This window comes from Lepisma saccharinum, chromosome 13 (genome assembly GCF_977018435.1).
Source record: "Lepisma saccharinum chromosome 13, izLepSacc3.1, whole genome shotgun sequence".
Taxonomy (NCBI): domain Eukaryota; kingdom Metazoa; phylum Arthropoda; class Insecta; order Zygentoma; family Lepismatidae; genus Lepisma; species Lepisma saccharinum.
The window spans coordinates 26,796,044-26,818,843 of NC_139241.1; the positions used below are offsets into that span (position 1 = coordinate 26,796,044).

At 39.2% G+C, this 22,800-nt stretch overlaps 2 protein-coding genes across 2 annotated transcripts in view; one reads left to right on the forward strand and one right to left on the reverse strand.

Annotated features, from left to right (window-relative positions):
* The window catches only part of LOC145996908 (uncharacterized), a 109,279-nt gene extending 106,378 nt beyond the window's left edge, over positions 1-2,901 (reverse strand). The window contains exon 1 of the mRNA XM_083133475.1: positions 2,831-2,901. The gene's annotated coding sequence lies outside the window, so the exon portion shown is untranslated. The remainder of the gene's footprint in view (positions 1-2,830) is intronic.
* Positions 2,902-12,508: 9,607 nt separating this feature from the next.
* Positions 12,509-22,800, forward strand: part of eIF2Bdelta (eukaryotic translation initiation factor 2B subunit delta) — a 156,866-nt gene continuing 146,574 nt past the window's right edge. Inside the window, exons 1-2 of the mRNA XM_083133977.1 lie at positions 12,509-12,538; positions 17,856-17,890. Of these exons, the coding sequence (XP_082990103.1) occupies positions 17,876-17,890 (15 nt within the window). The 5' untranslated portion in view covers positions 12,509-12,538; positions 17,856-17,875. The remainder of the gene's footprint in view (positions 12,539-17,855; positions 17,891-22,800) is intronic.

A 22,800-nucleotide genomic window follows, 5' to 3' on the forward strand; every position in this document is an offset into this window, starting at 1 on the left:
AAATGTTACTGAGAAAAATTGTTTGTTTTGATGTCCTCTACACGTTTCCGTGGTCCGTGGGTGCCATTAAAATGACACCCTGTATATACTATACGTATGTCTGTGTACTTCCTTGAAGTGCATGACAATTTGGTTGTCAAATCTCAGCCAGTGTACTCACTGCACCAGCAATTGAACCTGGAATCTTTGGTTTACAAGGCAACAATCTTGGCCACGATATACCAAAGAAGCCTGTGCATTTCTTAAAGTACAAGCATTCATGTTCCTACCATAAGTTGACCACACGTTCAATCTTAGCTGGGACACTTCCTTTTTTAGTCTGTGTCCTGATTTTATAAATGTAAAATGGGATGGAAAAATGTCCCTTTCTGTGACAATAACTTACTGGTACAGTAAGGTTTATCATAGAAGATGGCGGACATGCAAGTCAGCTAAGAAATCCACTCCGACTATATCTCTGAACCACCTGGGCATAACGCAAATATGTTGAGCAAAAAGTTAAGTAGATGTTTTTTCTTCACTCCTGCTACTAACGCGAACGTTGAAGTGTGATTACAAGTGTAGAAAGTGCAGTTATAGAGGAAAACATGCCGAGCAAAAATGATCGCAACAAGGTACATCGACCTGGGGAGGATTCACGCTTGTTCCCAACAGCAAGCTGCAGGTAAGACCAAGGAAATCGACCGGTGCCGTGTGCGATGGTGACCTTGCGGACACCATTAAACAGTCCGTCGAAGCTGAGATTAGCAATGAATATTGTAGAGATATGGAGATTATTAAACCGAGAAAACCTCGTCATGGTAATATTCACGCTTGTTTATTTCCTGGAATTGTCCGACCAGCGGGCGATCCCAAGAATGCGCTAACTTGTAACTTCCGTTAAACAAGGAACTGAAAGGCAAACGCGTGGATCAAAACAAGATCTAGCACGTTCGAAAGGTTTAACAACCTTTCGAAGCCTAAGATTGTAAAAGACAGCTCACTCCCTGAGCTCAGGCTCATTTGAACTACACCTATCATCGACGCTCTTTTGAATTACTTTTATCATCGACGCTCACATGGATAACTAGTCTCTGATCACTCTACAACACATTAACACTACAGAACTACGACGACGGAACACGGAGTTACGGCTGCCTAACATGCAACGAGTCGCATGGGATTGCTTAGTTTGGTGAGCCAAGGGTCGAAGAATAGAACCTTGGCACCTGTCACAATTCGGTCTGCAAGAAGCATCTGGACAAGAACATCACACACCTACCAGGTATGAACAAGCGTGAATAACCTTTACATCAACTTTCCATATCTCTACCCTCCTAATCGGAGCAGGTTCAGCCAACAGATACAATTAAGCTCTACCTAAATGTATAATTGAAACTTCCCTGTGACCTCAGATCCCAGGTAAACCGGGATTACAACAATATGTACAAAAGTGCTTAGCTGATCTAACAGTCGAACGGGAAACCACTGCAGTGATCAAAGCATTGAGTGACATAATCCAGTTTAATTCTGGAGCTGTCCATGATCTTCAAAAGGAATTCCATGCCTTAGAAAAGAACTATCAAGAAATAAACAACAAACACTCCAAGGTAATAAATGGCATGGAAAATAAATTATCAGAGTATGAGAAGAAGCTGCAAAGCCTTGCCAACAACCTGACGCTGAGACATCCGAGCTAGAGCAATACCAGAGAAGACAATTTCTCCGAATCTTTGGCATCAAAGAAAACGAAGGGGAGAATACTGATTCTATAGCGGTCAATCTCTTCAAAGAAACTCTTAAATTGGACATCATGGAAGAGAATATTTGCACGTCACATAGGGAAGGATGTCCATCCAAGAATCCATGGCCTATTATAGTGAAGTTCGTGATTTACACATCCACAACAGTGGTTCTGAAGAACCGAAGGAAGCTAGTAGGGACACCCATTACCGAGGACCTCTGCAAGAAACAACTCCACCTGTTACGGAAAGCTAAGGACAAATATGGGAATCGAAATGTTTGAACAGAGGATGGAAAGATCGTCATCAAAACTGAGACCGAAAGAAAATATGTTAACAAGGCCAGAGAAACTTTAATGAATGCTGCTGCTGAAAGTGTGTTAGTGCGTATGATAAACGATGTGAATCCCAAGTGTGTTCCAGAGTATTGAGAAAGGTAATCCATTTAATTTCCATTACTATTTCATTATTATTATTATTATTACTATTATTGCTTCATTTTTTACTAGATATATTAAGCCAACTACTGCAGATTACATAAGCAGTGTTTCAAGTTCATTTACTCTTACTTGCCACAATATTTTTCTTTTTTCTCCCTTGTAACATAATCTACATAGCTTTGGTTTCCGAACAACTTTTTCTAAAATAGTTGATAATCTCTCGATCTAAAATGTTCCCATTGCTTGTGACAGCCTGCTGGCCGATGCTACAAGCCTCCCTCACCGATGACAATGAAGAAAATAAAAATACTCCATATTTCGAAAATTGAGATTATTTGCCTGCAAAAAACGAAACGCGAAATAGAAGAATCCTTACGAATGCAGAATATGTAAGTATCAATGTGAAAAATACGAAAATAAGGGAATTAGAGACGTTTGGTGGTTACCGAAATTTTAATGAAATTTTAAGTTGGCAAAATAGGGATGACTACCAAAAATAGTGTACGTAACCCCTCCCTTTCGAAAATCCTGGGCACGCCACTGCCTAGGTGGTCTCTAGATTCATCCGTATACATAATTAGGTAACATGGCATGTCGTCCTAGGTCCCTGAAATGAATGATACATTGTGTATGTAAAGGTATATCTAGTTGATAAATCGCATTACTTACCATTGCTAGTTTACCACAGAGAAGATAAATTATGTTCCTCTTCTCTGTGACACTTTGGAAAACACGTTGTAAACACACAGTATGGCCAGGTCGAACTTTTGCGTATATGCGAAAAATTTCCCAAGAGGAATATCTTTCTCTCTCTCTTTAAATCCGTGTACATTTTTGTTGTCCCGTTTCTCATTCAGAAAAATACGAAATATGAAAATATCCTTATCCTACCAGCAATCGAAGCCAAAATTACGCATGAAAGCGAAAAATGATGTATCAACATCGCAGTGTATAAATGACACAGTTGTAGTTCGCCAAGTCCGTTCGTGTTCGAAGAGAAATAAATAAAGATATATCATTATCTCGGTCACTACACAATAGTGATGGGTTCAAGCCGTTCATTTGTGCGAGTCGACTCATGAGCGCTCGCTCACTGAGAAGAGTCGTTCAAATGAGTCGTTCAAAAGAGTCGCCAAGCTTCTTTTTCTCGAAACACATGCCTGAAGAGGGGGAAAGGGGGTAGGTGGTGTTGAAGCAGATGATTGTATTTAAGTAAACGAACACAACGTACGTCCTTCAAGATTAATAAATTGTATTGCATTTTTGTGTATGTGTGTGTGCGTGTAGCCGACTAGATGGCCAAGATTCTGAAGTAATCGACATTTGATCTTGCCAAGAAGTTCCCGGGATCTAGTCCCGGTCTGGGCAAGGATATTCTTTACGAGCGTCCCTTCATCTATATCATCACGCATCATCCTCATCGTCGCGATTACTTAAAATTTGAAGAAAAGCGGCATAAAAAAAGAAAAATACAAATACGATTCTGTATGTGTGTGGATATACATATATGTGTAAACAGTAAACACACACACACACAAACAAAATTTATACTTTTTTTATACACATACTTGTTTTCATTACTCTGCCTCATGAGTGAGATTTTCTATATTTGTATCTTGTTTCAGTTTACATTTCATGCTGCGGATAATGCAAATTATGCAGTACGATAGCATACACAGAAATGCTATATAATTATATCAACCTTTTATTAGTAATAACGTGCATTTACATATTCTTCCTTTTTTGCATTCGATCACTGGTTTTAATATCGCAACAAAATGCACTCCAGATCTGCGCTGCGACACATGCATTTCCACGAGCATCGCTCGTTCACGACTCTTGAAACAGCACGAAGAGTCACAGCACAGTCCCACGACTCTTTCCCCATCATTCGTTCACGACTCGCGAGTCGGCACGAAGAGTCATTAAGCACCTTAGCGACTCTTCTCCTCCCTCATCGTTCACGACTCGCGAGTCGGCACGAAGAGTCATTAAGCACCTTAACGACTCGCTCGCCTAAGCGACTCTTCTCCTCACTCATCGTTCGCTCGCGAGTCGCGAGCTCTCTTACACAAGGCGCGGCGGCGGCAGTCTCGCCAGCAGACTGGATCTACAGTTTAAAGTAGGATCCACCCGCTCGCTCTCCGCGGATGGCTAACAGTTGTGTTTAAGAAATATATATCGCTCTTGAACATTATCCATGTCCATAGCTTTTTGTTGTTCTACAGTCATTCAATATAAGTTTCTGCCAATATCATAATGTATGATCGAATTTCTATAAAGCGGGCCAAATTATACGTATGTATTTTTTTTTAATGTTGCTTTCTACTAGTAAAACACCTTAACACGTAGGCTCACCGCAGATGGCCAACAGCTGTTTATATCACTCGTGAACATGACCCATGTCCATGTTACGTAGTTGTTCCTAATTCTGCAGTCATTCAATAAAAGCTTTTTTGCAGTATCATGTACGATGAGATTTATGATTAAACTTCTATATTTATTCTTTAATGCTGTTTTCATTAGTAAAATATTTACACGTTAATGTTAATGAAATATTTCACGTCATATGAAAACGATTTTGTCAGACAATATTTAAAGTTCACTTTATGCTCGGGATTGAAGCTACATTTTAAACTGGGGGTCTAAATCACTGGGCAAGGTGCCTCCACAGAGGATCGAATCCGAGACACCAGCTTGAAATAATCTTGGAGTGACAGATAAGTGGTGTCGCCCTCCTCAAGGTAAGCCTATTGACACCGAAAGTTCCGGGTTCGAACCCCAGCCCAGAGATGAGTGGTAATCTGTATTTAACCTCTTGTCAATTACTCTAATCACCATCCATCCTCCGTCGTTGCCTTTGTAACGATACCTGGTGGATCCCACTTTAAACTGTAGATCCAGTCCCGATTAGCTTATCTGTACGTAAAATTCATTCATCCTCGCTGTCAATACTAAGTAATTAGGTATAAAAGATGCATAACATACAACAAAGCGTGTTAGGCAGTTAAAATATTAAAACTGAATTAATAAATTATAAAATATAATTACTGCATGCTAATTTATAAGAAATTATAGCATTTTAAAATTTGTTTGTTCCTTAATGGGAAAATAACTAGTAGCTTATTTCTTCTGTTCATTCTCATGTTAACAGATTTGTTTTCTTGGATAAATAAAATTGAACGTGTAAATTAAAAGGTTTACATGTGCACGAAGCGGAAGAGCAACTCGATCGAGTATCGTGGTGAGACAAGATGACTGGCACATCGTATCAACTCGTGAATGAGAATGCATATCTTGTTCGTGATTTGATTTCAAGTTAAAAACACCTGTCAGGTCTTGTTCGCTTATCAATTTCAAAGCATAAATCGGTATCGTTACTCCAATGAGACGAGATTCTCGGACAGTACATTTTACACGGAGTGTCTCTCATCATCTCACCAACTTTGGAAGGGTTGGCCCTGTTTTCATTGCGATTTTGTAATGTCCTGCTACTTGTGAAACTGATTCACTTCCAACAATTTCAGTCGCCTCTGTGGAGGAGTGGTTAGAACAGTGCGCTAAGAGGAATCTCGGAATTGAGTGTAACTTCATCAATTTCATTATATCATCACTGATTTTCATGTTCGCGATTAGCCAAAGTGGCAGGAGAGCAAAGCCTGGGCAAAAGTGGTATCCCGAGCCGCTACGTGTTTCCACCGAATATCGGCCTCAGGATTCCCTGCCCTCGTGCCGCGATGTGCTAACCACTCCGCCACGGGGGCCGGCCCTCCCCATCACATCTCTGTTTTATACTAAAGGCTATGATTGAATATGAATTTAAAATTTTGTGTGCGTCACTTAGGCTATTTTGCACCCTTCACTTTATACGAGATCCAGCCCCTTACCAGAACTAAAATAACATAACTGTAATGTCCTGTAGTAACTAAAATATTAATATAATCTGACCGGTTAAAAGCTGAGGCTGTAAAGGCACTCTGCACACATAAGGACAAAACACAGGACAACACACACACACACACATTCCTACGAAATTTATACTGGCCGTAGGTATAGACGCCAGAGCCTCGTTAGTCTGCAAAATGCAGTCCAGGGTGTACTATGTGGAACTGAGGTTGACAATTGGGTGTACTACGTGGAAGGATCATCCCTTACATCCCTTAAACTATATTTCTCGAGACCCTTGATGTGCTAACCACGCCGGCATACATTATAGAATACTTGAGTTAGTTTTGTCAATATTAATTTTATTGATTGCATTTTTGTTTTGCAATGATTTTGCGCACTGAATTTTCATATTTATCTTTGCTTTTCATTTGTGTTTTACTTTTATTTTGTATATAATGCTGTGTTTCTATTGGTGTAAATTTGTGATTCGTCTCTAATAACGTTATCATTTCAATGTGATTTAAATTTTAATCTTCTAATCTCACGTGTATAATATATAAGTATATGTATGTACACATGCATACAGAGAGAAAGAGAGGGAAATTGCATGATATGATCGTTAGAGGGGAAATCCCCACCGTTCCCCGCATAATTTCAAATTTGTTCCTTGTATTACACAAAATATATTAAATTAATGTTATAACAAATTGAATATCTATTATAGATCGGATTATAAGAAATTATGTATAACTGCGTGTGTGAGCGTGTGTTTGTCTCTCAGGTTCTTTATTAAAAAAATCAGAAAAACAGAACATAATGTAGTATTCAAATATAAAAAGACCTTCATTTCACGAGTCCACTTATAATTAATTCATTATCATGTGGTTTGTTCTATTAGGTAATTCTTAACTGAATATAAAAAATTGTAAGTTATAATTTTTGTTTTAATACATGTTTGTTATTTTCACTAAAGGTTTATCGTTTGAACTTGTGCTTGCTGCTTGTATTACGTCATTTTTGGATTTGGAGTAACATAAAACAAAAGATGTTTGTTGTCTTTGATCTTGCTTTAGAAAATAATGATTGGTTGATTGATTTGGTTTATTTTACTTCGCTTTTCTGTCACCTTTTTTTGGGTAATCGCGAAGATCAGGATGAGTAATGAGGTGTACTAACCACTCCACCATGGAGGCCGGCGCTTTAGAAAATAATTAAAAGTAACAATCGCTTTCCACACTAAGTATTTTGTGTTGCAAATTATAAATTACTGCCTCCCTTTTCTGATTCACCCTAATAGCATAGTGGTTAACGCTGTCATGTATTAAAATGGTTTGCTTGGCAAAAATTGTTATAAGTACACTTTTATGCTCCAATAGGCTAATCGGGTCTCCCCGATGGCGTAGTGATAACGTCGCCGGTAATCAAGGGGTACCGTGTTCAATACAAAGTGGAGGTTTGGATCCCACTTTAAACTGTAGGTCCAGTCCCGACTATCCTATCTGCACATAAAGTGGACTTAAACAATAACAACTCAAAATAGGCTAATCGGAATATTGTAATCAAGAGGTCTGTGCCTAACACCTTCCCAAAATCTTTACAAGACTCCCCTAATAATTTTTACTAACATTTAATTTCTTGTAATTTTAGCGCTAATGGTTTGGCCGAACTTGAAACTACAGGACAAATTTGTTGGCTGTTCTTCGCTGCCCGTCATGGGCTGAGGTTGCGCGCTCTCTCTCTCTGCAAACAACACTCGCGAGTCGACTCTTTCCTTCGTTCAAAGAGTCGCTAAAGTGTGCCACGACTCTTTGAACGAATGAAAGAGTCGACTCGCGAGCATGCTCCTTCCCCTCTCATCGTACACGGCACGTTTCAGCCAAGGAATATAGAAGTATTTTAGGAAGAGCATTCCGAGACACGGAGCTCTCCCATTGGCCAGAAGCCGCAACGAGCTCTGACGTGACCAAGGGGATCTGTCAAGGGGCGAGGCTCGAGTGGCAATGGAAGCTTACGGGAAATATTTTCATTTTTAATTGTCCATATCTTGGTTCTATTAACCATTTGCAGCAGAATAATAAGCAAAACGCAAGAAATAAGACCTAGGCAATAATATGAAGAAGTTTACAGCACGCAATTACAATAAATGACGTTATACAAATCAAACAAAAAGTAATCACGACTATTCTCTTATATCGCCCCTACATTGAAATCTGAAGTTGCGTATGGGTAAATAAATACAATTTTACGTATTAAATATTTCGCTACCACACCAATACTTATTATCCTTCATACCTTCAAATTTTCACAGATGTTTTTTATTAATAATTTGTTCATTATAATTTATATATCTAATATACATAGGATGTCGCTGTTGCTGTTGTTATATGACGTCGCTTTTCTACGTATTTAGGGTAACCGCAACAATAACAATGAATGATGAAATGATAAATTTGATGGGAGCGTAGGCTAGATGAGTGTGGCAAGCACTGGTGTACGCAGGGGGTCTTAAGGGACTGCAGCCCGCCGAAATTCTTAGAAAATAAAAAAATCAAATGAATACAGTAATGAAGTAAAAAAAAGAACTTTAAAATGACACCCAATAACTATTTTTGTGTTTGAATAACTTTTAAAACGAAGGATTAAAATGGTAATTGGAGCTCGTATCTAATGAAAATAGAACAGCGACAACGGGATATCAGCGAAATTGATTTTCGGCGATACATTCTATGAACCAATCTCATTCTGTTCAGTAAAGGTTAGATTCATGGCACTGACCCCGCGTACAATTTGAATTGAATTAACGTAATCCTTGAGTGAGGTGGAAATGAGTTTTGGATATTTTTTTGTAGATATGAAAATCTTTAACTAGTAATGCACACATGCTTTCGCTTACATTAAGGTTTACACTATGGTAAAATTGCAGAAATATTCTACCTAAACTGATTTGTGTTTAAAAAACCGTAACATCAAAATATGTTTTTTTTAGAAATTAATAAATAAATAATAAATGGATAAAATGCAATGTCGTGGGAAAGCGTAATCCCTTAATAAATTCAAGGAAACTCGTGCCAGCTCGATGGCGAATCTGGTCAACCGCGTGTACGACTTTGAATCCCATCACTGAAGTTCCCGACTTGGAGTCACGTCGTGGGCATTGATGTTCTTTGTGCCTGCCCTTTCATCAATTTCATGTGATCAACACTCATCGCCGCGATTAACCAAAAGCGACGTCAAATAACAAATACATGAACAATAGGCCTGGCCTCTGTCTTGGTTTAGCAATGTGATTTGTTAATCACTACGGTGAAGGCCGAGGCGGAAATAAAGATCAGTAAGAATAAAAATTCATTACAACTTACCCTTCCTGGAGACTTATGATTTTGAAGACGATGCTACCCACTGTCGTCTTTTTTCTCGATGCACTTGCTTCCATGGACTTGAGTTTCATTAGTTTATTCAAATGTCGAATTCTAATAAAAGTTCTTGTTCTGACATACAGGGAAATAATCTTTTCGTTAACTTCAGGAAATTTTGACTGAAGTACTGTCTTTAGAGTTACTTGCAAACAGTTGACCCATGGAAGGATGCAAACACAATATCAAATTGAATAACTTTTTCCATATCCGAACCACTACTTGCCTCCACCGGGTACCGAACCGGAATCCCTCGATTATAAGGCGATGACGCCACCAATACGCCATCGGGGAGGCCCTCAAAATAGAAATAGATGTGGTGCCAGATTCCTTAAAGCCCCAATTGGTGCACTCTGCAACAGCACAAGAATGTTTACCTTTGGCACGCTTTTTCATGGTACAGACACCGAATACACGTAATACGACCTACAATTACTCGCTTTAATATTCAAGACAAACAGCACAAGCACTTCTGTAAACGAATACCTGATCGCTACTACTGGACCTGCAGATTTTTCTGACATCTGGGAGAAATCTGTGCCTCGAAGTTGACTTATACCGAACAATGAAAGCTATGTCGGTTTCGGAAACTGGAAGCAATTACTTTCCATTTGAATGTTCCCAACTGCAGGTATGAACTCCCTCGGTGTACGTCAAATCGTCTGTCGTATATCCCTTACCTGGAGGAATGGCTAGCGTAACGCTCTATGAACTCAGAAGCAAACCCTGGTTGAGGCATGGGTGTGTATCAATATGTGTCTTATCTATTTCATCTTTCATTTTCATTTCATTGCCCTAGTATTGTCAAAAAGCGACGTGAAATAATAAAAGATTGATTGATTGATTGAATTGGCGTTTTAAGTCCAGTTTATGCACATTGAGGCTAATTGGGACTGGACCTACAGTTTAAAGTGGGATCCCTTGATTATAAGGCGATGACGCCACCACTACGCCATCGGGGAGGCCCTCAAAATAGAAATAGATGAGAACGTTAATTGGTTCAGTAACGATCTCGCTACCCAGCGAAGGTTTAAGGCTCGAGTCCCGCCTGGACATTGTGTCCCTTTGCGGGTGTCCATCGATTTCATCTATTCATTACTCATCCTCGCCTTCCAATTAGGTAAAAGTTACAGGAAAGCAACCCAAAAATAAGAAAAAAAATATTTGCCTCGTAATGACGTAATTTGACAAGGACGCCCGCAAGATTTTTTTCACAGGAGAGGCAGCAGTGCTCAAGGAGGGAAAGGTTTTGGAATGCTATCTCTCTAGTTAAGAAAATCTTCTTAAAGAAAATTCCCCGACTATATATGTACAATATATTGACATAATTTGATGCACGTTTCTTCCGTATATAAAAAAAAACACTACGTGTTAAATAAAAATTAAATGTAAGAAGGATACTGTTAGACATTTGTATTATTGAAACTGATGGCAATATTTGCATTCATACGGCTTAGAAGTTTATTTTTGCGTAACTGTAACTTCATAATAATAATAGTTTTACTCACACGCACACAACACCGAAATTTCGGAGCTTCCCGTGGATGCAACTCGACAGGACTCATACCAAAGACTACGAAAAACCTAAATATAAGGTCGCTACACACACACACACAATATATATATATCCTGAGCCCAATTGTATTAATTTCCACGTAGTACACCCTGGACTGCATTTTGCATACTAGTGACTAGCGAGGATCTGGCGCCTGGACTCGTGGCCATTATAATCCTTGGTGGGGCTCGTATTGTATTGCCCTTGCATGTTTATGATTGTCTCTTCATCGGAAATAATAACAAATCAATATGTATGTATGTGTCGTTCATTTAAAGACGAATTTCTACTGGGTTGATCACTACTATGAGGATGAATGATGAACTAATGAGTGGAGAATGAGACAAACATTGCTATATGCCTTACTATGGTTCAAACTGGGGCCTCTGGCTTCCTAAAGCGTTATACTGTCATGGAGACCGGTTATATACATGTAGAGGGACTTACTTAATCCTTTCCGTCCAATCTTACTCTCTCGATCCTGTTGCAGTTATGTCAATGGTATAATTAATTAAGTTAGTAAACTATTTGCATGAAAATATGCGGACGAGACTCTACCCCCACCTACCTTCAGCACACACAGGCATTTAAAATGGTTTCACTTTACGATTTTTCGGGTGTTCTATCTATTGTGCTCATCTCAAGATGAGACTCATCTAATAATAATTTAACTTCATTGCTGTCTCTCGTAATCAACGGGTCCCGGGGTCGATTCCCGGTGAAGGCACATGGTGGTTCGGATTCCACTTTAACCTGTCGGTCCAGTCCCGATTAGCCTTACTGTGCATAAAGTGGATTTAAAACACCAAATCAACCAATCAACCAACCAACCAACTTTATTGTTGCGTGTAGAAGTGTAAACAAATATAACCAAAGGCATGGATTCCCTTTTTGCTGAATTCAGCATGAATTTGTTCGTTTGCCATCCTCAGTTAACTTGAGAAGGTACGGGAAAGCAGTGAAGATGAACTACATGTTATAAACATTGCTTCCCAAGAGTAATAATCGCCTCTATGAGGCGATAAACTTGTATGATTTTACATGTTATTAAGCGGCCCGCAGCTGAGGGATCCCCTTTTTGACGTCACTCTAGCAGAAGACCTACACATGCCGCCGTAGCGCGGGAAGCCGGAATAGCACCCCCTGCGTTTCAGCCAGCTTTACTCAACTAGGGGTAGGGAAAAGGAACAGAGAGGACCCCCCCTCCCTCTCCTCTCCAGTCCCCATTTGCTGCCCGCAGAATCGACTTGCTTTCTTTAAAAAAATTCCGGCCGCCAGGCGAGTATACACTTGCGCATGCGCCTTCCTCGCAAAATTCGTGGAAAGGAGAGGGAATAATGGAATAATAGTTGCTTGGCGGGCGGAGGAGTCGTGGCACACATACGACTCTTTGAACGTGTCGTTCAATTCTGGTGAACGAGTCGTTCACCGCTCACAAGAGAGAGTCGTTACTTTTGAACGACTCGTTCACGAACGACCCATCACTACTACACAACGATGGTGGTTGGTCAGTAGCAGAAGGTAAGCAGAAAATTTTACTCACTGTGTGGTATGTTCAAAATTCGTTTTTATATCAGTTTGTTTGTGTTTGTTGAGTATTATTTTAGTATAATTGTGTGTGTATGAACTTTCAGTGTTTGTTTTTCGCGTGATGCAAGTATATGTAATACACTTGCAAATTTCGACAGATGTTGCCATCTGTTTTCTTGTTGTCAACATTGTGGAATGTCGAAATATCTATCCTAAATTCCCGTATGGGGTACTTGTTTACTATCCTTCGGACACATTTATTTATTTTTGCAGAAGAAACTACTTACCATAATAAGTTCCTGTAGCATTGTCGAACATCAGGAAGGTGTTTTGTGTGATGTGGGAATGTTTCATAGCTGAAATTCATGTTGTTCGTTGAAAATTAATTCTCCGACGGAGAATAGCGTTTGGCGCGTACGACTTCGTACACCTTCTTCTTCTTCTTGGTTATGTCCCTTATCACCTGAACTGGGGCGATCTTGGACAACGGTACTGAAGGGGAGGACAGACCATGTCTGGCAACCCGCACTAAGAGATCTGTTCCAGATCCCTCTTCTGCTTATTCCAAGATCCGTTTCCATCCGCTCCCGGCGGACACGCTCTGGAGATCTGCTTGCTTTTCGATGATTGCTCGACCTTGAGGGTAGGCAATGTTGATCAATAAATGCGTGTTTACAACCTGTTGTTGTGTTTACGGATGAATCCGTATATAAACCACAGGACTGCAGGATTGGGGTTATATAGTAAGGTCGAAATGGACAAAGGGAATGGTGTTCCTATTCTAGCCAGGCACTGATAAAGTGTGGTTCGTGCTTGCTCTCGTAACAGGCACTGGAAAAAGATATGATTGATAGTTTGGATATCGGTGCCGCAGCCGCACGTTGGATTGGGTGTGAGCTGCAATCTCGCCAGGTGTTGTCGAGTTTGTACATGGCCTGTGCGTAGGCGGATTGCAAACGTTATTACTTCTCTGGGCAAGGTCAGTGAGCGGAACCAGGGGTTCCTGGTACCGATTTGTGCTACCCCTTTGAAGGTGGTGGTTTGGGCAAGTGCTTGAACAGACCAAGCATCCCAATTTGATTGGATTTTTTTCCGTACGCGTGGGAGTAGATCGGTGTATGGCAGTCATAGTTGTGTAATTTGCTCTGCCTCTCGAGCCCTTTTCGCGTAGGCGTCTACTCGATCTTGGAGGACGTTAAGGTCGCTATGTCCTTTGATAAACGTAAACGTCACCCTGCGGCCCTGGGAATAAATTTTTGAGATTTGTTGTAATATTAAGAAAATGAAAACAGTCATTCGGAAAGACGCTGCTCCCGTCCGTGCGAGAGTTTGGAGGACGCTGCTCCCGTCCGTGCGAGAGTTTGGAGGACGCTGAGTGCGTCCGTCAGAATAAGGCGCTTAGTGCACGTAACCCGAAAGGGTGAATCGATGCCATCAAGGATGTCCTGTTCCGTTACGTCAAAATCTATCCCATACACTAGTCCTTCCCTTTGTATCAAGCTGTGGGGTATTTTTGCTCGGACCCCAAGGGAGTCCAAAAACGTGCTGTTCCTAACAAATGAGTTGGCATGGTCGGCTGTTTGGAAAGTGGCCCGTACCCTGTTTTTTCCGCATTGTTCTATGAGGCACACGGGAATGTCTGCCTTCCGGAATTTATTTCCTAGGCTTCCGCTGGAAAGTTTACCGATATTTTGGTTCTGTCCTTCTAATAGGACCACATATGGACCGGTGACGTCTGCCGAGTACCATAGATTTAGGGGTCGGTGTTCCGGTTGGGAGTGGCGAAATATTTTCTCTTGATTGCGATCTGCTTCACTCACCTCGTCCAGAGTCCTTTTACCTGAGCGTTGCACAGAGTCTGTCATTGATACGTCATCATCGTGTTGGGTTAGGGTGAACTCAGTAGTGGCAAGGTCAACTAATCCTTCCGCTGCCGTCCTTTCCCTCGGGTCCAACATGTCTGCATCCTGGGTGTGAATCGGCTGCCTGCCGGATTCCACGGTGATCTAATGGGTCGGTGGTAAGATGGTTCACTAATGTAAAATGGACACCAAATCGATGCACTACACGCTATGAGAGTAACGGTGATGGAAAATACGAAGAAATTGAACCAATCACTCGCGAATTGCTGCTCCTTCAGATATGTATCGCTTTTCCTAGTGATCCTATCTCCACGAACGTTCGTACGCGAATTTACTTCGTACACCATCACGCGTCGTGACTGTATCGTGACGCGTCGTGATTGTGTTTTGTTCATGTTCATTGGGTATCCAGTGTTTCGAACTGTCTGCGTTTGTACCGGGTGTGGAGGATCCAGTGGATTTTAATTGCGAACCATTGGCGCTAGCCCCTCGAACCATTGGTGTGTGGTTAGGTTAGGAAACATAGTTAAAATTTGGTGTCGTGTTAGTAACAGGATCTAGAAATTGGAAATAATTGCGAACCATTGGCGCTAGTCCCACGAACCATTGGCACGTGGTTAGGTTACGAAACATAGTTAAAATTTGGTGTCGTGTTAGTATCAGGATCTAGAAATTGGAAATAATTGCGAAAAGGCCTACCAGAAAGACGTACTGGTAATGTGAAAAATTGCAATTAATTTCATCAAAACAACGTTGATACACCTACAGGAATGTTCCGCGAAGAAGATACGTAAGTACGAATGTCAAAAATTGACGAAACGAAAAAATTAGAGGTGTCCGAAGGATAGTAAATTTTTACCGAGAACCCATTTTTCCCTAACAAGCCTTCCTCTGTTGTACTTCCTTGTCAGAAACAAATATGTCGAACATAGCGAAATAACTGGCACAATGCTTTCTTGCTGACTTGTACAACACTTGAGACAGAACGAAGGGAAGCTCCGCAATACCACAGAAATATATTTTCAAAAAATGTTCCGATCATAGCAGAGCAATGCAACTTACATTTGGAACACCTAAAAGGGAATTCCACCGAACCACTCTCTGCTCGCTGCCGTATTTTCACCTTCATCCATACATTGTCCACTGCATTTGACACATTTCTTTTTCCCGGTCACTAAACCATCCTCCTGCAACTCCTCAGTATTAAGAAAAAGTTGGGTCCAAGTTCCCTTTGTTCTATTGCGATTTCATCATGCTGTGAATGCAATTTTTACATGGTTCAATTTTGATTTACGTCTGTTGACACATACTGGGGAGTTTTAGTGATTGCTTAAGATTTTGTTCAATATATGCTGTCGTGGTTATGTTAGGCAGGTCAGATTTGGTTCTCTTTTAGATCTTTTCAGTTCTTACGGCGGGTGCTCTAGTAGCTGGCAAGGGAAGTGGGGAGCGGGGAATTGACCACAGACCAACCAGACAACAATGGTGGTGCCGAGAGATCCGACGTGGTGGAAATAAGTACTACGTAAACCTCGTTCTACTCTCTGCTGCATTTCTTATCGTGCTGGATTGGTCGCTTCCCTGCTCCAAACTTCCCTTGCCAGCTTCTAGAGTGCCCGCCGTAAGAACTGAAAAGACCTATACATTAAAAGAAAAACCCTTAATGCATTCTATTAAGGTTCAGATCTTTCTCCACATTCATTCCAACTAGTCTACAATACTTACAGTCGCTTGTCATGGGAAGCGCACATGCTTGCGTAACGTAATTTGTAAGTTTTTTTTTCCAACTTAAATAACTTTTATTTCAAATCCAAACAGTGCTCATTACTTTAACCTTTGGAGTCCCAAGGCCATTTTCACAAGTAAGCTTCACAGTCCCGAGCCGATTTTGAGCAAAATGCAGAGTTTCAATTAAATTAGTGTAGATCGGAGACTAATTGCCCTAGAGAGATGAGTGATATACCGTTGTACACAGAATGAATCACAGATTCAGACGATATATAATTTACGCACATTCGGCGTACATATGGAGGGGGAAAGGGGGGAAATCCCATCAAAAATACTTTTCTTAAATAAATGGTGTTCCCACCCCGGAAAAAATGTCAAAATGCAAAATTTATGCAAATTTGGCGTATATATGGAGGGGGAAGGGAGAAAAACCCCAAAAATTATTTTAAAAAATTGTTGAAATGTTTGAATTTTATCTTTTCCCTTGAAAAGAGACGCAAGAGAGAAGTCCCTTTTCCCATATTTTCACCTCCATTTTCATGAAGAAAAAAAGGTGCAAGAAACATTTCTGTTAAATACATGTGTCAGGAACAATATAAAAAAGAAAAATCGAAATTCTAGCCAAAAATAGAAAAGTTATAACGTAAAAACTACGACCTTGACACAGCATCTCGAACGAGATGCTTGGGACCGTGAGGCTTACTTTTGGGTATCTCGATCGAGACGCTTGGGATCCAAAAGGTTAAGGAAGATTCAAATTTTGTATGACAATGATTTCCAAAATTCTACGATAATTAGTCTTTCTATTTGGAGAATTTGAAAAAAATCGTTACCAAAAGTTGTTTTGCAATGTTGATAAGAACATTTTTTAACAATTTTTAAAAATCTGATAATTAAGAATTGTGTTTAAAACGTTTCTGCCTGCACCATACTAAAATTTCATCACGATCGGACCACCTGTATTTTATTTATAAAATTTTAAAGAGTGTGACTGTTTGAAAACTCAAAAAATAACTGACCCTTTCTTTTGTTCTCACTACAATAAAAAATATACGGCATACTTGAATAGAAAAAATATTTAGCATAGATTAATGCAGAATTGAATTAGCTAAATTTTGATGTAATTCATTTTTTGTATGTCTACTGGTTCATTTTTAATTGCTATCTAAACTCGTGTATCTATAATTTTTAATCCAATAGTAGGATTTATTATCAGATCCTCTGATTGTATAACCTGGCTTAATCATCTGATGATTGTGTAAGAGACTTGAAAGTTATTTTCTTGTAGTTTACGGTTATTACAAGCATAAGAAAACAGTTTTTCTTTGTGACTTGAAAGTTGTCTAAATGAAGGAATATATATGATGTGCAACTTATAATGAAAGCTTTTACGTGATTTTTACTTGAATATACATTATTGAAATCCACATTTTTTATTGTTAACATTAATATAATAATTTTAAGGAAACTTTTAAGTGAAAAAAACTGAAATATGAGTTGGAGGAAAATATTATTGCTCTGTGTTATTGTTTTTGAAAATTTTATCGGAAGTACGTAAAACCTGTGTCAATTTACTGTACATAGAATGGAATGATTTCACACTCAAATGCAAAGTTAACCTAGATAGTATGTGGCCTAATTATGTATTTTTGTGTGTTAGTGAAGTTGCACACAGACTAGCATAGATACTAACATATAAGTTCTGTTTTTCTTTTTAGTAAACTGGATTACTACCACCATGGAAAGTGATCAGGTATTTTGTGGGAAATGTTTCCTCAAGTAATTAAAGCATGTATTGCAGCTTCCTTGTGAACTCTTAAATTGCATGATCTCGGCATGTTCTGTGGTAATAAAGTTACCAAATGTTGCGAGAGACCAGAAATGTACAATAACGTCATGTCTATGACTTGTAGATTTTACAACACAGTTCACATATACCCTTTTGAAGATTGAAATTTGTCCTGATGTAAGTCATTTAGATTGTTTGCTTCCATGTTAATACTAACAGTGTCTAGACAGACAGTCTGCAAACATTTCAGACTTTATTTGTGACTGTGCTACTAGTGATATAGCTACGATGCTTTTCTTAACACAGTTCCCTGGAAACAGCATGTAACTACTGCTTTTGTTTCAACATGTAACAATAGAATGGCTTGCTTATGTATGTGTCACTGTTGACTGCTTAAAAGTATGTTGAATTTTGCCCCGTCTAGTTTGCTGCACTTTTTGACACTCTGTGTAGTGCAGGTGTATTCTAGTATCAGGGTGGTGCAACAAGGTGGCTACTCACTGGGATTTCCTTGAATTCTGGGAATTGTGCGCGAATTATTGGTTCCGGGAATTCTGCGTTGTTCTCCTTAGATGTGAAAAGTTACAACTTTTATTAATAATAATACCATTGAATTTAAACATATTTATAAATGCTCTAATTATGAGGCAACTTTTTCACAGTTTAGCTCTTATTTTTATCGAGAAGGGAAAGAAAGATGTGTGGAAAATAAAACATAATTCTCTCAATCCGTTTACTTTATTAATGTTCTTTGCAGAGCATCTATCTGACAGACGGAACATTATCCACAGATATGATATCTTGAAGTTGATTAGTTGATATTGAGTTTGAAATTATTTACAATTAGTAATTTTTTGTAGATTAGTATATCCCGTAACATTTGTGACTTGCGTTTGTATGGTCACGGACACTGCCCAGTTGTAACGATTTCATTGATAGGTCAATGTACACTGTATTCATTACAACCCGGCAGTGTCCGTAACTGTACATGTTTTTCGAGTCCGAGTATGTGAAATGGTAAATGTAAACTCTACACCTAAAATAAATTATATATTTTTTAAATATGCAAGATACCGTTTAATTGAATTGGATTAGAATATTTGGATACATTGGAATCACACAGACCTACAGACTTAATAGCTATGTGTGTGTGTGTGTGTGTGTCTGGTGAGTGTCTGTAATACATAAGGTTGGAGCAGAGAAAACGTTTACTTATATGCTTGAATTTTTCTAAAGTTCACCTTGAAAACCGGGAAATATCTTGAATTTTATCATGGTCCTAGAGTGGCCAACCTGTGCAAGGAAATGACGTTCAACCAAGTAGACAGAAAGCAGTGTTCAAGTTCAGAAGATTCAACAAATACCTGTCTGCTGCTTTAAACGGTCATTTGATTAGTTAGCACACACCACGTGACCATACACCAAACATACACTGGTCCGAAAGGTAGTGCAGATGGTGCAGAGACCAACTACACTACTTGACTCGAAATCAACGAACTAGACAACTCGGTGTTGCACCGCGTATCGAACTAGATGCTTCGGTGCAAAGAGTGTCAAAGAGTGCAGTGAACTAGATGGGGCTTTTGATTAGTAGAGTCAAGGATTATATTAAATTACCTGCCATTATTTTATTCTTTAGATAAGGGAGTTTTCCCCCCCATCAGTAACGGTTTTCACGTTAAAGCAATCAAAGTTTGTGTTGCATGACTTTTGAAACACACTGTATTATCACCTGCAATTTTTACCCTGATGTTTATTTCAGATATATTATTACAGTCTTCATTATTATTAATACTGTGAAGATATTGTATGCATTTTATGTAACACAATATAAACAGAGGGTGTGTAGGGGAAACAAGTAATATGTATGTTAGGATGAGACAAAATGAGACTTGTCACTGCCTAGGTCTTCTTCAAAATGTCTGTCTTGTTCTCCGGCATAAACATCCCATCTTGGTCTGGTCTCAAGTCTCAGTGCATGGGATGTAATTAAGACAAACAAGCTTTTCTTAATATTAATGACTTTTTTCTGTTTGGTACATCATTTCAATCCTCTCAAAAAAATGGAATTCTGTCCTGATGTGTATGCAACCACACAGCACAGGCTCATAATTGTCACTTTCATACCTAAGTTTCGAATGACAGTGACGGTAGAATGGTAATGTCATCGCCTTGTAATACCGTGCGTCCCAGGTTCAATACCTGGTGGAAGCACATAATTGTCCAGATCCCACACTTCATTTGAAAAATTGCATTGCTTAACTGATTGAGCAGTTTATATCTTCCTTTTGTAAACTGATTGATTTTAAAGTCTGAAAGATGTTTTTAGTATTTTTTATGATTTATATATTGAAAAATGTATAGGCTACTGTGGCTGCTTTGTAGGTTGTCTGCAAATTGTTATGATGCTTTGTCAGCTCGTGGCCAAGGTAGTGAATTAGAATAATTTGAATCCACATGTATATTAAATAACACTTCTGCTAATTTAATTTAATTGTTGTTTTTTGCTTTAATAAAGGTTTCTGGAGATAGAAAATCTGCCATGGAGTCGTCATGCTTTGCAATTGTTAATGCAACCAAATAACAGAAATGCATGAATATATTATTACAAGCTGATTCTTTTATTGTGCATGTAAGAATTTTGTGTGTGTGGGTGTGTCAAATGTTTTTTTTTTATTTATTAACATGCACATGAGAGATACTAGTCATGCGATGAACTCGCACATTGTGTTTCCAACTAATTCTGATACTGATATTTAACCGATCCCAATATATGTTGTTATTTGAAAGAAATATTGTGCAATATAGAAGGTAGTTCTTGATATATCCAAATGACTTTCAAGGTATACAGAGGGCCTCCCCGATGGTGCAATGGTAGCGTCGTCGCCTTCTAATCAAGGGGTCCCAGGTTTGATACCCGGTGGAGACACATAGTGGTTCGGATCCCACTTCAAACTCTTGGTCCAGTCCCCATTAGCCTTACTGTGCATAAAGTGGACTTAGAACACAAACTCAATGAATCAATAAATTCAAGGTATTCTGGCCTCATGAAATGCCATGCCACCACCCTGGTTGTGCTCTATCAGACCACAAGCATTCTGGACTATCACTCTACATCGGAGTTTCCATTATAGCAAACTATGTTGGAGAACAGGCAAGGGAATCCTATCACATTCATCTCTGCATCCTTTCCAAAGACGGGAGAGTGTGTGGACAGCGATGTTCCAGATCTCGTTTCAAGAGTCCGAATGCACAGAAATCCATTCGACTGGCATCAGGGCTTTCACTGGAATGTCCTGCAATGGGATAATACAGATCCCTGTTTCCCACTCCATCTCCGGATAAAAGCACAGCAATGTTTGGGCAGTATGCATTGAGACCTTGTGCATATGAATGCGCACCTGTTTAGTGTTCTCTCCATACAAAAGTGGGATGTGTGTGTGGAAGATGGGGATCATAATGGACGACTGAAAATTGGCAGCATTCATCTTCACATTTCTGTTCACCTTATGTATTGGCAATTTCCCCACATAACTGAATCAGGTGACAAATCATGAAGCCCCTTTGAAAAGTATCCTGACAGTAGCAGACAGAGCTTCTTTGCTATTGGCATTACGGTACATAATTGACCGAATGTGACCACTCCCAGTTAGATAAATCTACACTTTCATAGATTTCTGCAGTTGATCCTGCATTCAGCAATGTGGCATGGGAGGATGTGGTGCACACCAGTGGCAATTCCTCCATGTAGGAAGTGAAGAACTTCCTACAGTTCCATTTATACTTATTTCCAGTTTTCTACTTTTTAAGAGTTTAATTCTATATGGAAGTAATTGTGTTTAGCCTTTTAGGTGAAAGTAAATTTGGAAAGTGAAAGTCACCTGCTAGAAAGTTCCAAACAACTTTCTAAATAGTCTGGAGGGAGTAATGTTTGTTTATATATAAGGCCCCGTTTTTGTATCTTGTTACTTTTGTACTTGATACAGAGTCTGAAGAAGACCTTGCTAGAAGGTTGAAACGTTACGTTTAGTTTATGTTTTTAATAAAATAAATTACTGCGTTGGTCAGCATATTTAGTTTTTCATAATCATGGAAACAAGGCTTAATGGTGTTATAAGAGTTTAATGAGCGTTATAAAATTTTGAGCCGTCTGTGCCTGCCACTGAGGAACCTCTCTTGTCATCCTACAGGCAGATGGGTGAGGGGCAGTGCAAGGGAGGATGGGGGTACATGTGGGGTTGCCCAGTTATACAGTTCGTGAGGAAGGTTCCTCAACAGTGATGCCAACTCTAGCATAATGGTTCTAAACCTAGCAAAATTTGAACTTCGTTGACATCTAGCACTCTGTGTTTGGCATAATGAGAAAATCCAGCATCATCTCCCTGGAAAACAGAAAAATTGAATTCTAATGAAGATATTTTGAGGAAATTTATTTTTAAGAAAATCTCCAGATCTTGTTTGGACTTCTCTAGCGGACTTGTTTCAAACAAAAGGAAGTATGCCGACCAAGGGACAAGCTTTTACAGGCCCTGATCCATCCTCTTGTTTTCATCTTTTCTTTATCCTCCCCAATCTAACAAGGAACATTTCATAAAAGGAAATCGGTAGAAAGTTTGAGGTCACAAATAAAACAAATGGAATTTTCTTCAACTTTTTTCAAGCACTATGCTAAACCTGTTTTTTTTCTTTATAGATGGTTTAACTACAATAAATGATCAATAACACAGTTCACAACTCCAAAATAGCAAAATAAAATTGAACTGAAGACTACTACAGTCATCAGAAAATGATTATAATAAATTAATAAATAAGTAAATAATTAATAAATTTATGAGTTAAAACAGCACCGTTTCTTATCAGGAGGTTGGTACACA